Consider the following 13,885-nt stretch of genomic DNA (forward strand, 5'->3'; position numbering starts at 1 on the left):
CTGCAACAATCTTAGATCTTGTTGTAGGAGTTGCCAATGATTTCAGGGCTGCCTGGCTGTTTGAAGAGATGTAGATGCTACAGTCATTGTAGCATCTACACATATTCTCCTTCACACATGCCCTGATTGCAGTTATTTCGGCTTAGAATACAGAGGCCAGTTTTCCTAGAGAGATGATGCCCTCCAGTCTTCGCTGAACCCTGTACACCCCTGCCCTAACTCCTTGGTCTGAATTCAACCCATCAGTGAACCAAACTATGTCCCTTGTACGGTGTCGAACTGTTTTTTTTTTTTTTTTTTTCCACTGCTTCCTGCTTCCAATTATTATATTATAAGGGTTGTTGAAGCAGTTGGGAGTTGTTATACTAGTCGGCAGGCATTTCCCCAGCTATTCCTATATTTATCTCACTCACTATGTTAGTGTGTGATTCTGGATATCTGAAAGAGACCCAGTTTTTGTCAGTTTTAAGTCTGCATGCCCCAGCTGCTGCCTCCATCTTGACCCAGTGGTGTAGTGGAGGCATGTCCAGCATGGCTTCCATTCCAGTGTCTGGTGTGCTGCTAATTCCGCCTGCTATGGCTAAGCAGGCCAGTCTCTGCACCTTAGCAAGCTCCTTAGCTGCAACCCACTGTTCTACCTTCTTCCACCGCACTATGGCCCCTTAGGAAATCACATGTCTAACCACTGTGGCGTATATCCAGTGCATACCCCTGGGGCTTAGGCCCCAGTATTTGTCACAAGCCTTTCTGGTACTCACTAGAATACTTTTTACCTTGGAGCAGATGCTCTTAATGTGAGGGGTCCACGTCTACTTCCTGTCTCCCCAGGCAGCGACTCAGGGCAGCAGAGGCCCCTTTACTATGCTGCAGATTAATCTGCAGCACCTCCAGTCTCCATCTTGCTGCCATCTTTGAGGTCTTTGAGAATCCTGATGATAACCTGCAAGAACTCTAAAAACAGTTTCAGGTCCTGTTCCCACATTGCCTTTAGAGACTTCTCTCCGACCTCCACCACCAGGGTTTGTCCTTCCAGTACAACCTTCTGGTTGACCACTCTCCAGTCTTCAGTCTTCTGTCAAGACTTTTGGCTTCTTGGCCCCTATTTTCTCGAACAGTCTTAGAAGAGACTTCATTAAGGATCTTCGGCACCCATATTGACACCTTTGTGGTCTTACAGAGCCTCCCTGCTGTCTTGACCAGCAGCTTCGCCTCTTCCCAAGGGGATATCATGGGCACCTTGTCCTTAAGCCACTCCACCGTGTGCCCTCCCTCGCAGACAAAAATGAGGGCACCACAATCTAGATAGACCCTCCTAAAGTTGAGTCCTGGGCCAGCGTACCCCCCCCCCCCCCCCATCTTTTCAAAGAGGGCCATCTGTACCAATTCCTCCTGCTGCCAGTGGATAGCCTAGCTGGATAACTGCCATCCTAAAAACTGAGACTGCAGTACGGTAGGTTTGTTTCCCCATTTCTTGCCTCTGTTTTTTCTGGACTCACTTATCCAGGGAGGAGGTAGTCTTAGAGTCCCCCCGTTATCCTCTTGCTACCCGTCTTTGATGTTGTTGGGGTCTGCATATCCCCTTCAAGTTGAGACAGATTTTTCCTGGGGGTCTTAGATTCAAGTCTCTTTAATTCCCACCACTTGTCTTTAGAAAACAGTTCTTTCCATTCCTATTTCCTCTGTTCTCTGAGTAGTTTCCTCCTCTGGCCCGCAGACAAGGCTTTGATCTTAATCTGGTCTAACTTTTCGGTTACAGGTTCCATTTCTGCCTCAGGTCTAGACCCAGATTCAGTAGCGGAAATGCCTCCCATCGGTCCTGACCCCGATGTTTGGATGTCTGAATCTCAATTTATTTTCTTTAATCATGTCCATATTGGTCCCACGACATTTGGGGATCTACATGGTCCACACCACAAATACCCCACACTGTGTAAGGCTACTTACTCAGGGAGGTCGCCCAGTATCCCTGAGGCTCCATCCATCTTCCCATGTGCCTCGCACCCCTCGGAGTGGATCACATCACACCTTGGGTTGGGAAAAGGAATTGGGTAGGACTAGGAGCAGGTAGGGAAGATGGGACGTTGTGGGACACTCTTAGTCTGATCCATCGGCTGAGGCCTTTTCGGCAGTAGTTCCTCTACCTTCAGCATAGCCCTCAGCTTCACGCAGATACGCAAGCCTCTCCACCCGCACAGACAGTGCTTCATCAAGGTAGTATCCCCTGGAGAGGACATCGCTCTTTGTAAATATCATACACCTCTGTATTGTGCCGAATCCTCCATTTTTTTCACTCTCATTATCGTAAACTGGTCCAAAAATCTGCCGAAGGACTTTCATTTCAAATATCATCACTCTGTTCAGATCTTGCTTGGTTGTACGCCAGGTGGCACATCCATATAGTACTACAGGCTGCAGGAGTGTTTTGTAGGTGTTTATTTTGAAATATCTTGACAAACTTCTGGTTTTGAGGAGAGCATTAAGGCCGTGATAACAGCAATTACCTACCTGTAGTCTTGCTTGTATTTCCATTTTACTGGGCCTGTAGTCTTGCCTGTATTTCCATATTACTGGATGGTTCATCTCTGAATGCTGTGCCCAGATATTTGAACTCCCAGACTGGACCTTCAGTTGTCTGTAAGGGTGGAAGTGGTTCTTGAGTTTCGTTATGTCTATGGTGTAGAACCATTGTCACAATTGATTTGAAGTCCAATTTTCCTCACTGTTATTTCCAGAATGTCAGCTATTTCCCGTAATTCTTCTTGCAACCCAGACAGTAGCACTATATCATCAGCATATCCGAGGTACTTGATGTTCACATCCCCAGTCTTGGACTCCTGTGAGTTCACTAGATGACATATCTCGCATTACCTTCTCTAATGTGAGATTGAGAAGAACAGGTGATAGTCAATCACCCTGCTGTAGCCAAGTTTTTATTTTGAATGTTTCAGTCACTTTATTTCCAATTTTTACCTTTGCTGTAGTATCCATCAGGCAGGCCTTCGTGAGGCTTACTAGTTTCTTGACAAAATTGAACTCTTCCCGACACTTGAGCATACTTTCCCGATGAAAGCAAGCATATGCTTTTCTGAAGTCAACAAACAGTATGTGTAGTTCTTGGCCAAACTCCCACCATTTTTCTACGATCTGGCGTAAGACAAAGATTTGATTGATAGTATATCTTCTGTGATGAAATCCTCCTTGATATTCTCCAATAATGGTGTATGCCAACGGTTGAATTCAATATATAAGATAGTTTGAGAAGATCTATAACAAATTTCTCTAAAATTGATTTTATAAGTTTATTCGCTTTGCATGTTTTGTGTAATGATTGGTTGATCACTAATCTTGTAATTAAATATCACGAATTTTTGTCATGGTTTTTAGGCTTACCATGCTTTTTTAATCATTTAAAATGAACTACCACTAAATACCAAGATGAGTAACAGCATGTACATCGCTATTTTCACCTTACTTTATACATGACTAGAAAAAGCTAACACCGCCATCAGGGAGTTACAAGGCTTACGTGAGAGTCTGAGAAAACAATATTCAAAAGAATCATCGCTCCCCCTTGTGTCTTTCCCACTTAGGTTGTAATTTTTCCATGCATACATTTAAATTTTCAAATTTTTGTGTTAACTTCCCCTATCTATTCTTCACATGTTAGTGGGTACAGTATTTTTGACCTCTTATATTTCTTGGTAACATCTTCAATGTGCGCGTGTGTGTGTGTGTGTGTGTGTGTGTGTGTGTGTGTGTGTGTGGTGTTATTATTATTAGTGGCTGTTAACCACGTAAAAGTTTATTGTGTTACTCAACTTGCTGCTGTGTAATAATGGCTCGATGAAGTTATATAATACCAATTGAGCTTTGAGGGAAGTTGAGTTGAAAAAGTGTTGAAAAATAATAAGTTGCCCTTTCTTTCTTTCTTTCCGATCTACTTAACTATCTTTCAGAGTTTTCCAGCAACCCACAATACAGAGCTTTTGAAATTTGAGAATGGAGTGATAAGTTTCATGCAACTGATGACTTCTCATTATTTTCAAATGTACTTTCCATAATAGTGATAAGAATAGTCATTGAAACAAATGATTAGAAATTTCCCTTTTGTGTAATCCTCAGCCTTGCTTGTATGTAAATCTTCTAATGTCTTGTGCATAGTTGTATGATGTTGATGGGAGAAGAGTATCAGTTCCCTAAACTGATATTCGTGACATTGAAAACAATTTTGTAATGATTTGTGCAGAACACAAACAACTTATTTGCAGAACATGATTATTTTGGATGCATAAAGATATAAGAATCTATGAAAGTACTCTCGTATTTGAAATTTCTTATCTACTTATTGTCTGTATGGAATGATAGTCTAGATGTGTAACGTACATCACACATATTAAAATTTTCCGTAGATACTGTATGAAAAATTTGATTTTAAAATAACACAAGCCCTTACCGAAGTACCACCACAGTGTACTATATGTTTATTTCATTATATAGCAGGTAGCAGTAGGCAGTGTGGATCTTCTAGTCGGAATTTATCAGCCACGCCTGAGCCAGCTGAAAGAAACAGTAGCCAAACATCACAACTAGCCTTGAACATAAGTACAAACAGTTCACGTCTGTGCTTCCCAAACAACAGGGAAGATGGATCAAACCAGCGTGACAGGTATGTGTTACTATCCTGGATGATAAATGCTTGTGACTTAAATTAAATATGTAACCATATTTAACTTGTCGTCAGTTTGCAAAACTGAGACTAACCTGTTTGAATTATTTCCTTCTCAAGAGAAAGACAGGGTTAGATGGGGAAAAACGGACTATAGGAAAGAAAAAGAAAAGTTAATCAAAGTAATGGAGTTACTAACCAGATCTGATTTGTAAGTAACAAGCTGGAGAAGGGTCACAGAAACAAGTTTTGAAAGATAATTGTATAATTAGAAAGAAAGAATTGTATTGGAGACGAAGAAAAATTTTGATTAAATAATTGAGAGGAACTGCACAAGGCTAAAACCAAATTAATGGATAGCTTGAAACTGTAGATAAGTTGTAATTGATATTTTCATTTATGCCACACGGTTTTATTAATCCAAGCAGCTGAAGATGAAATAAATGAATAAAACAGTGAACAGAAAGTTAGTGTCAGGAAATAAACTGTCATGTTCAGTGGGAAATTAATAGCCTTTTCCTATGGAATGAATGATTGATAAGACAACACTGATTCTGAAAACACAAGTGTAAGTACAGTTTTGTGGTATTACCTTATACTGTTATTAATCTGTTGAAACATTCCAAATGTGATTGAACATAGAGAAAATGCTTCCCTGAAAGTAGTTTTCAACATTAAGGAAGACATGCATTCTAGCAGCATGCTCCCATATGCTGCGTATGTTTCTATACTAGTGTTACTCAAGGAGAGAGAAAATGTGAAATTTTGTAATGTGGCAACAGGTGGAGGTACAGTACTATATAAATCTGATTTCAAGGGCAAAGCAATCTTAGTGTGGTGTATTATAATAACTGAATGCCCAATCCACAAATCTCATGCCTAAGATAACCTGTCTATGAAATGAATTATGTGCACTGAAATTAAATGAATGGAATGACTGGGATGTAAACCATTTAGACATGCAGGATAATCTATGTATCTAATATGTAGTGACAATTGAAAATTTTGTTAGGCTGCAACTTGAGTTCAGGATTCGTACTTGTTGTGAGCGGCAGCTTTAACCATTAGGTTATCTGGTAATGCCTCCAAATTTAACTCGGAACTTTGTTAATTATGTCTCCAAACTACTGCCTGAGGCTTTTCACTGGTATGTGGGAAGGGGGGAGTGTGGCGATGGAGTTGATAAAGGACACCCAGTGCCAATATTCCAGTGGCACTGTTGCCACATATTCCAAAGGAAACCTCTGCTATTAGGAGAACTCTGGTGGTAGTGTTTGGAAATAGGAAGTGGAAACAACGATGGCGATGAAAGTTTAAGTTGGGCTTCGAGGTATGTTCAGATGGCCTGATAGTTAAGATGACTGTTTGTGATGTACATGAATTTAGAGTCTGAGTTCCAGCCTGCCACAGAGTTTCAACTATCAGTACATATTCACCACACGTAGTATTCAGCATATCTAAACAGTTTGCATCCTGTGCTGGTTGCACATAGTAGATTATCTACTGGATAATGTGTGTCAACCATCTGCAATTTTTTGGGTTACATGTATCATATACGTACAACTATTCATTGATGATTCATAGCAATTACAAGGACCAGATAATTCCACAAAGTTGTATCTAGGCAGTCCAAATACCATGGTTGCTCTGTATGAGTTACCTCTTAGATGTCTAATTCAAAGTCATTGACTTGTGTTAGAGCATGTAACCATTCAATCCTTGCCTTTCCTCGAGAAATTTTAATACTGTAGACCTTATATTTAATGGATCAGGGGCACAAAACAATCTAATACAAACAATTGAGAATATTCTTTTAGTACCTCTTATGAATGTTATGTGATATGATTTCAATGTTTACAGTTGCGTGACAATGATGACCAGCTTTTCAGCTTGCAGCATGTACGCCAGGAATTCCATTGTCTGCCTCTTTGTGACCTTAAGCAGATAAAACACAAACAAACACAGTATTTCATAACAGACACTATCTTAATACTAACATCCATTACCATGTATCGTAGTGAGCATGAGTCAGGGTATTCTGACCATCTGAGTAAATATCAGCACAGTCAAAATCAATCACTCATTTCATTTAAATGCATTTAATTCATTTCATAGAGTGTTATTTTTGGGGCTTGTAGAAGCAGAATGCAAACTAGATCTAAAATTAAATGATCAGAAAACAAAATACACGATAGAGCAAGGATGTTAAGAGGAAAGAGACAACCAATTGTATTTCATAATTGCCAAACATAAACTCACCCGTGCTGAACAGTTCAGATTTCTGGGCCCAAAGATGGGCGAACAAAATCAGTAACAAATATAAATTAAAATGCTAACAGAGCCTACTACTCCACTCATAAACTTCTAAGGTCTAGGTTACTGACAATGAAAACAAAAATTAAGCTATATAACACAATTGTGAGACCAGTCTTAATATATGGAGCAGTAACATTGAGTTAAAATGAAATGGAGGAGCACCAGTTACAAGTATTTGAAAACAAAGATTATAAGAAAATCTTTGGTCCATACTATGATAATCAATTGCAAATGTTATTGGTATCAGTATCAGCCTGTGTAATAGGCAGCTCGATAAGATTTTGTAGGTGACATCCAGTAAGGCAATTCCTCTGTAGGTATCACAAACAAGTGGATTATTCTCCTTAAATATGGAGGACACAATCACAGTTTTCCAATCTGCAGGAATAGTTTCTGTCTTCCAAATTGTTTCTATTAACATCTGTATTTCTAATTCCAGTTGTGGGCCTCCATTCATTTATAACTCAGCATATATCAGGTCTTCGCCACAAGCCTTGTTGTTCTTCAATTTCTTTATTGCTTGCTGTATTTCATTTACTGATGGGGTAATATCAGCTTTATCAATTGTATCAGGTTCTTCCAATTTAAAGTAAGAGTGTGGGTCATTGCAGTTGAGAAATTGTGAAAAGTATGTCTTCCTTTTTTTTTTTTGTATGTCACTTTTGTTGGTCAATATTTTCCCATACTGTTCCTTTATGAACTGTTCCCTTTTACTGAATTTGCCTAAGGATTTTTTTTTTAATATATATTTTGATACATCTGCCTTGTTCTTTTGATTTTGGAAATCATCCTCTGCTTCTCTGATCATATTGTTATAGTATTCCTTTTTCTTCTGTCTTAGGGTTCTTTGCATTTCTTGGTGGAGTTTATAGTAGCTGTCCTTTGATGTCATATCGTCCCTTTCTTTAATCCATGCATTCCTCGCATTTCTTTTTTCCAGCACTTTTTTATGACACTTTATGTTAAACCAAATTTCATTAGGTCATTTTCTTTTACCTGTGATTTTGGAAGCATCATCTTGAATACAGCTCTTCAAGTGTCTCCATCTGCTTTCGACATCCTGTGGTTCTGTATTGGTCAGTCTCGGTTTTGTTAGATTGCTCTCAATTTCTTTTGTAAAATTTTCTTTTATATTTACTTTTGCCAGGTTTCCTATGTTATATCTTGTAATTTCTCCTCTATTTCTGTTTACTTTCCTTTTGAGTTTCACTTTCATTTTTGATATGATTAACATGTGGTCTATGCCACAATCTGCTCCCCTAAAGTTTCTGACACCTTTAATACTGTTTTAGAATAGTTTCTGGATAGCTACATGATCTATTTGATTGACTACCTTTCCATCTGGTGATATCCATGTTCCTAAATGAATGTGTTTATGTTAAAATTTTGTGCTGCTTATAGTGAAACCATTTGTAATTGCAAAGTTTATAAGTCGAACCCCATTATCTGAACTTTCCTCGTGTAAGCTAAAATTGCCGATGGTTGGCTTGTAGATTTCTTCCTTTCGTACTTTGGCATTAAAATCTCCTAACACTATTTTCACATTGTGCCTACTTACAGAGTTGTACTTTTGTTCCAGTTGGCTGTAGAATTCTTCCTTCGTGTTATCATCCTTATCTTCTGTAGGTGCATGTGTATTTAGAAATGTCGTGTCTAACCACTTTGTCTGAATAGTTATGTTGCTTATCCCTGATTGATTATTGTCATCAAAATTCCTCCTACGATCTTCCACTGAGGGCTTCACCCTCTCCACTTTATCAACATAATTTAAGAAATCACCAGTATTACTCCTAAGGGCAGGTACATGCAATTCTCTTCCTCATTACCACTCTCAAACTCTATTTCTTCATTGGGGCTAATATTATCCTCCTCTATTCTTTCTTTATTTAGCACATTGCCATCATTATCAATTATAAATTCAAATACCTCATCCTCACTACTGGATTTGTCACTGCTATCATCATTACCACTACTGTCCAAACCAGACCCACTGTCACTTTCATTGTCCTCCCATACATGGCTAATTAGTTGATCCTTGTTTCCAGGATTAGACCACAAAGCAAAACATCTGAATTCCTTATGTTCCCTTAAAAATTATCGTCCATTTTGACACTTTGCACATCCTGAGCAAAGCAATGCACTCTGTTTCATCACTTTAATTTTATTATAGTAATTTCGTCCTCCCTTTTTACAGGATGAACATTGCTACCCACACCATCATTAGACATCTCACTAGAATTAGACTCGTCTTACTACTATCATTTACATTACCGTTACCTGTGATTACAGCACATTTATATGCAAGTGGCTCTCCATCACTCCCTGCTCTAGTGTGAGCTAAAACTGGAGCATTATCTAGTTTAAGTGGTTGGGTCCAGAATTAAAATCATCTCCTCCGTTACTTTTACTCTAATTTCTCCTACCATTTCCGTGCCCTTCTGGCTATCCTCCATTCAACCATTCCTTGAATTTCTACTGTAATTAATCCTGTTCGTCCTATTTACCTGAAATTCTCTTCGTGATTGATTATTGTCATCAAAATTCCTCCTACGATCTTCCATTGAGGGCTTCACCCTCTCCACTTTAACAACATAATTCAAGAAATCAGTAATATTACGCCTAGAGGCAGGTACAAACAGTTCTCTAACTTTCTGAAGCAACTTAGTTTCTAAACTCATAATTATTGATTTGCTACCTAGCTCTTTGTCCAAATATTTCAGTTCATTTATCCAAAGCTGACAGAAACCTTTCACAGTACCCTTCCTAGAGTCAGATCTCTCCCCTCCCAAAAATTCACTTAAAATTCTGTGCTGCTTCACTTTGGACCAATATTCATCTAAAAATGCTTCCTCAAAGCTTTGACACAAAGTACAGCTATCAGCTACCTGAGATGCCCATCCATAGACCTCCCACAAATGACGGCAAATCATTAAATTATCTAATGAACTCCAGTGTATGCACTCCCTCATATGGTTCAAAATTATTAAATTTCTTACAACCAACAAATGAAGAACTTCTTTGGGACACTACATACTCTTATGCTTTAGATTTTACACCACTTCCATCTTTTTCTCCATTTCAGCCAATTTTGAATCTTCATTTTTATTTACTTTTACTAGCTTTTCCTCTACCACTACTGCACACTTGATTTCTACCTCTGTTTCTAAATCATTTGTAATCTGATCAATTTAGTTCTCAAGTTTAACCCTATTTTCAGCACAAAATTTCCTGGCAGCTTTGACTTTATCTTTACACTATTTCTCAAAAGCCTCCACCTTCCTACTATAGTCATCACAAGGCTTCTTTCTCTCTTCTACACATTTACTACTCATTAATTTCTCATTAGTATTATGTGCTACCTTTGTTATCTTTTCTTCACAGTCTTTAACTATAACCTCCACCTTCTTATTTAATTCTGAAAAATTGAGAGTTGGCTACCTTAATTTCTTCTTTAATTTCTTTCTTCAGTTCATCCTTTAAGCTAGTCATATCAGTTCTAATACTACTGTCTTCTTTCGTACACATACTACTCAGACTACTCATAATTTGCCTTAACATCTATTCCACTTTTCCGTCTGCCATAAACTTTTGTCTTTGCTGACTTTCACTACTAGGTTCCTCCCTCTTAACCTTAATGATTTCATCCACTTCAGTACTGTTTTCATCCATTTCGCTCACCTCACCATACAGTGTAGATGACACTTTTATCATACCATCTACAATACGACTTTTGTCCCCATCATTCAAAGTTACATTCAGGTCTGAATTATAACCACTATCATCTACAGAACCAGTCCCCATTAAGTGTTTCTGTTCATTTAAAAACTTAACCTCCACAGCTTTGTTATCAATTTTCACATCACTTCCCTGTTGTCTATTCTCCTCCATCACACTGTTATGTTTGTTAAGGCCGCTCATTATGTATCACTTAATATAAAACCGCTTTTGCTATGAAATTATGTTGTTCTTATTCACTTACCCGCTGCGGCATCTTGATTGCCATCTGTACAGCTGCTGCAAGTTGTAATTTTCTCGGTGAGGCGTCTTGTTTATTCCAGTCGGCTGTACTGATTGGCTGCTTCCATAGAACCCTCTCGCTGATTGGCTACTTTCCTACTGTGGCCATGAAACCCAAGCACTGATTGGCTGTTGCATCTCCTTCGTTAAAATCACTGCACTGTAAACACTCTTGAGTTCACTGTTCAAAGTTCGTGAATCCTTGTTTATTGTGCTCAGTTACAATAGTCCTCACTGGCACCATATGTGACGTTTGCCTGCTTTATTTCCTTGTTGATTGTCCTCGGTGTCGACGTACTGCGTTGCTATACTGGCTGAAAAATGGGGGTGGTGGAAGTTGAACACTACTTTAAATGATGTAGCTATCCAACAGTAAACTATTGTATCAGTATGTTGATGTTTGCTCACAACCTATTAATGAGACTTATCAAAGTTAACCAGTAGTGGACTTGCCATATAACTGTGTATTTTGGGGGGAGGGGGGTTGTGAACAGTGAAAGTAAAGAACTGTGAAACGCAAATGTGCACCTGTCGGCTACAGCACTTAAAGTAGTCTGTATTGAACTTCTACCCCCGATTTTTCGGCCAGTATAGCAATGCAGTATGTTGACACCGAGGACAATCAAAGGGGAAATAAAGCAGGCAAATGTCACACAGTATATCATCTCTCCTGCCTTCCAGACTTCACAGAAGTTATCCAGTGAAACTTGCAGGACTAGCACTCCCCTAAGGAAGGATATTTGGAGACATGACTCAGCCACAGCGTTGGGGGTTGTTTCCAGAATGAAATGTTTGCTCTGCAGCAGTGTGTGCACTGATTTGGAACTTCTGTGAAGTTTGGGATGTAGGAGACGAGATACTGGCGGAAGTAAAACCCTGAGGACGGGTTATTAGTCATGCTTAAATAGCTCTGTTAACAGAGCCCTTGCCCAGGAAAGACAAAGGTCCCGAGTTAGAGTCTCAATCTGGCATACAATTTTAATCTGCCAGTTAGTTTCATATCAGCATACACTTGGCTGCAGAGTGAAAATTTCATTCTGAAGAGTTATGTTAATGCCAGTGATATCCTAGCCTTACAAAATTTGTGGCCCCTTTTGGAATCTGAAACACTGCATTTAGAAGAGCAAGTCAGAGTGAACTTTTGCAGTGGCCAAGTCCTCAGTTCCTTGCTATTACGTTCTTGAGTCCATTTAACTGTAGGATTGTTGGTACCTTCAGTTCTATCCTGTCATGCCTGTATAAGGAGCTACCAAAGATAATTAGAAACCTCTGGCGAATTACCCTGCTTCATGTAGTTTGCCACTGTTGATTCCAAATTGTTGTTTGAAAAGAAGTGCACCCTAATATTGGAAAGAGTCTACAGTTTGTCACCACCAAGCTGAAACAGTTTGAAGGGGAGGTGTGTTAATGGATACTGAAGTACCTGAGACAGTGGCAGGAAATTTTGATTGTTGACATTTTATTTCACAGTATCATCAAACTTCAGAAAATACTTCACAGTATTCATTGTTGTAATACTGTGGGTTTTTTTGTATGTTATGTACTTTTTTGTTCATTTTACCAGTGGTGGACATTTAGCATAGACTATCTCCCATCTGCTGTTTAATAAATCGCAAAACTCAATAGGATGGAAATTTTTCTTGTAACAGTGCTGGATATGATTACGTTTGTAAATAAATTATGTGTTACACTAATTATAGTTTTATTTAACTCAGGCCAATTACTGCACTTCACTTACAATCTGATGAAAGAGTACTAAGATGTAAAGGTTGTTGGAATGTAATTGCTTGGAATTTTTTGATGGACTCATTCACTATATGTACCATTTCATATTCAGTTTTATAGAACTAAAATGGCTTTAGAAACATTCACAGTAATTCCCAATGTTATTTATGTGCCATAATGTGTGTTGATCATCATTGTTTGTTGTAATAATGCTATTGTAAATCCTGTCTGCAAAGAAGCTACACATTTGAGTATATGGAGATGTTTAGTAGCGTTGCTACATAAAAATAAAATGTGGTATTTTGTTTTCAGACATGGCCATTCTGAGAGAATTCGACTAACATCAATGAGACAAGGAGGAAGTGAAAGTAGTATTGGCAAGTCACAGCCAAGACCTCCTTTGAAGCCTGCGGCACAGTACCAGCCGCCACCAGCAGCAGTGGCAGCTGCATCCACCCTTGCGCCAGGCTTTGAGATGCACTTAGGTGAAAAGACACCGGAACAGCGGCGGCGTGTTGCAGATATCAGCCCCCCTCTTTCTTCAGCAACAGCAGCAGTGCCAGATCCAGGAAAGGTGAGTCGGTTGCTGATGGCCTTTTGCTGTCGGCTAGCCGAACGAGTCAAGAGTTCTCGTGTGCGCTGGCACCGTCTCATCAAAGGTGCTGTACATGGTGGAGGTATGGGCAGCACCAGTGGAAAGTCAGCTAGAGGTGGTTCTGAACCACAAAAGTGACCTTCTGAAACTTGTAACTTCATTGAATTTATTACATTCAATTTCAGTTGGGTTCAAAAGCTTTTTGTTGCTGTTTGAAGTCTACTGATTTCATGTAAGTCATTAAACTGTTCATGGTGTTAAAGTAGAGGGATGGGGGCAAGTAGGTAATGTAAAGGTCTTGTTTTTTAAACAAAGAAGCTGCTGCAAGTCATTGTCATTTGGGAGCAAAACAGACAGTTGAAAATTAAGGAAGGAAGCTAGATGTTGGTTTCTGTGAGGAGGTTAGTTTCCATGTCTGCTTAACACAGTATTGTTAATTAAAATAAATGTTGGGAGTATTTTAACTTATATTTAGATAATAGATTCAAAAACAATGTTCTGTATTTGTATGTCCCACATTCCTCAGCCATCCTTCCACATATATATAGTTTCCGTTTAGTGCTTCT

General features: G+C 39.0%; 1 protein-coding gene across 3 annotated transcripts in view; it reads left to right on the top strand.

The window, feature by feature from the left end:
• Nucleotides 1-13,885, top strand: part of LOC124545493 — a 127,152-nt gene that overhangs the window by 106,523 nt on the left and 6,744 nt on the right. For all 3 annotated transcript variants that reach the window (XM_047124436.1, XM_047124438.1, XM_047124437.1), the window contains exons 15-16: nucleotides 4,498-4,666; nucleotides 13,037-13,298. In XM_047124436.1, coding sequence (XP_046980392.1) covers nucleotides 4,498-4,666; nucleotides 13,037-13,298 — 431 coding nt within the window. The remainder of the gene's footprint in view (nucleotides 1-4,497; nucleotides 4,667-13,036; nucleotides 13,299-13,885) is intronic.

The sequence above is a fragment of the Schistocerca americana genome, chromosome 8 (assembly GCF_021461395.2).
Source record: "Schistocerca americana isolate TAMUIC-IGC-003095 chromosome 8, iqSchAmer2.1, whole genome shotgun sequence".
In the NCBI taxonomy this organism is placed as follows: domain Eukaryota; kingdom Metazoa; phylum Arthropoda; class Insecta; order Orthoptera; family Acrididae; genus Schistocerca; species Schistocerca americana.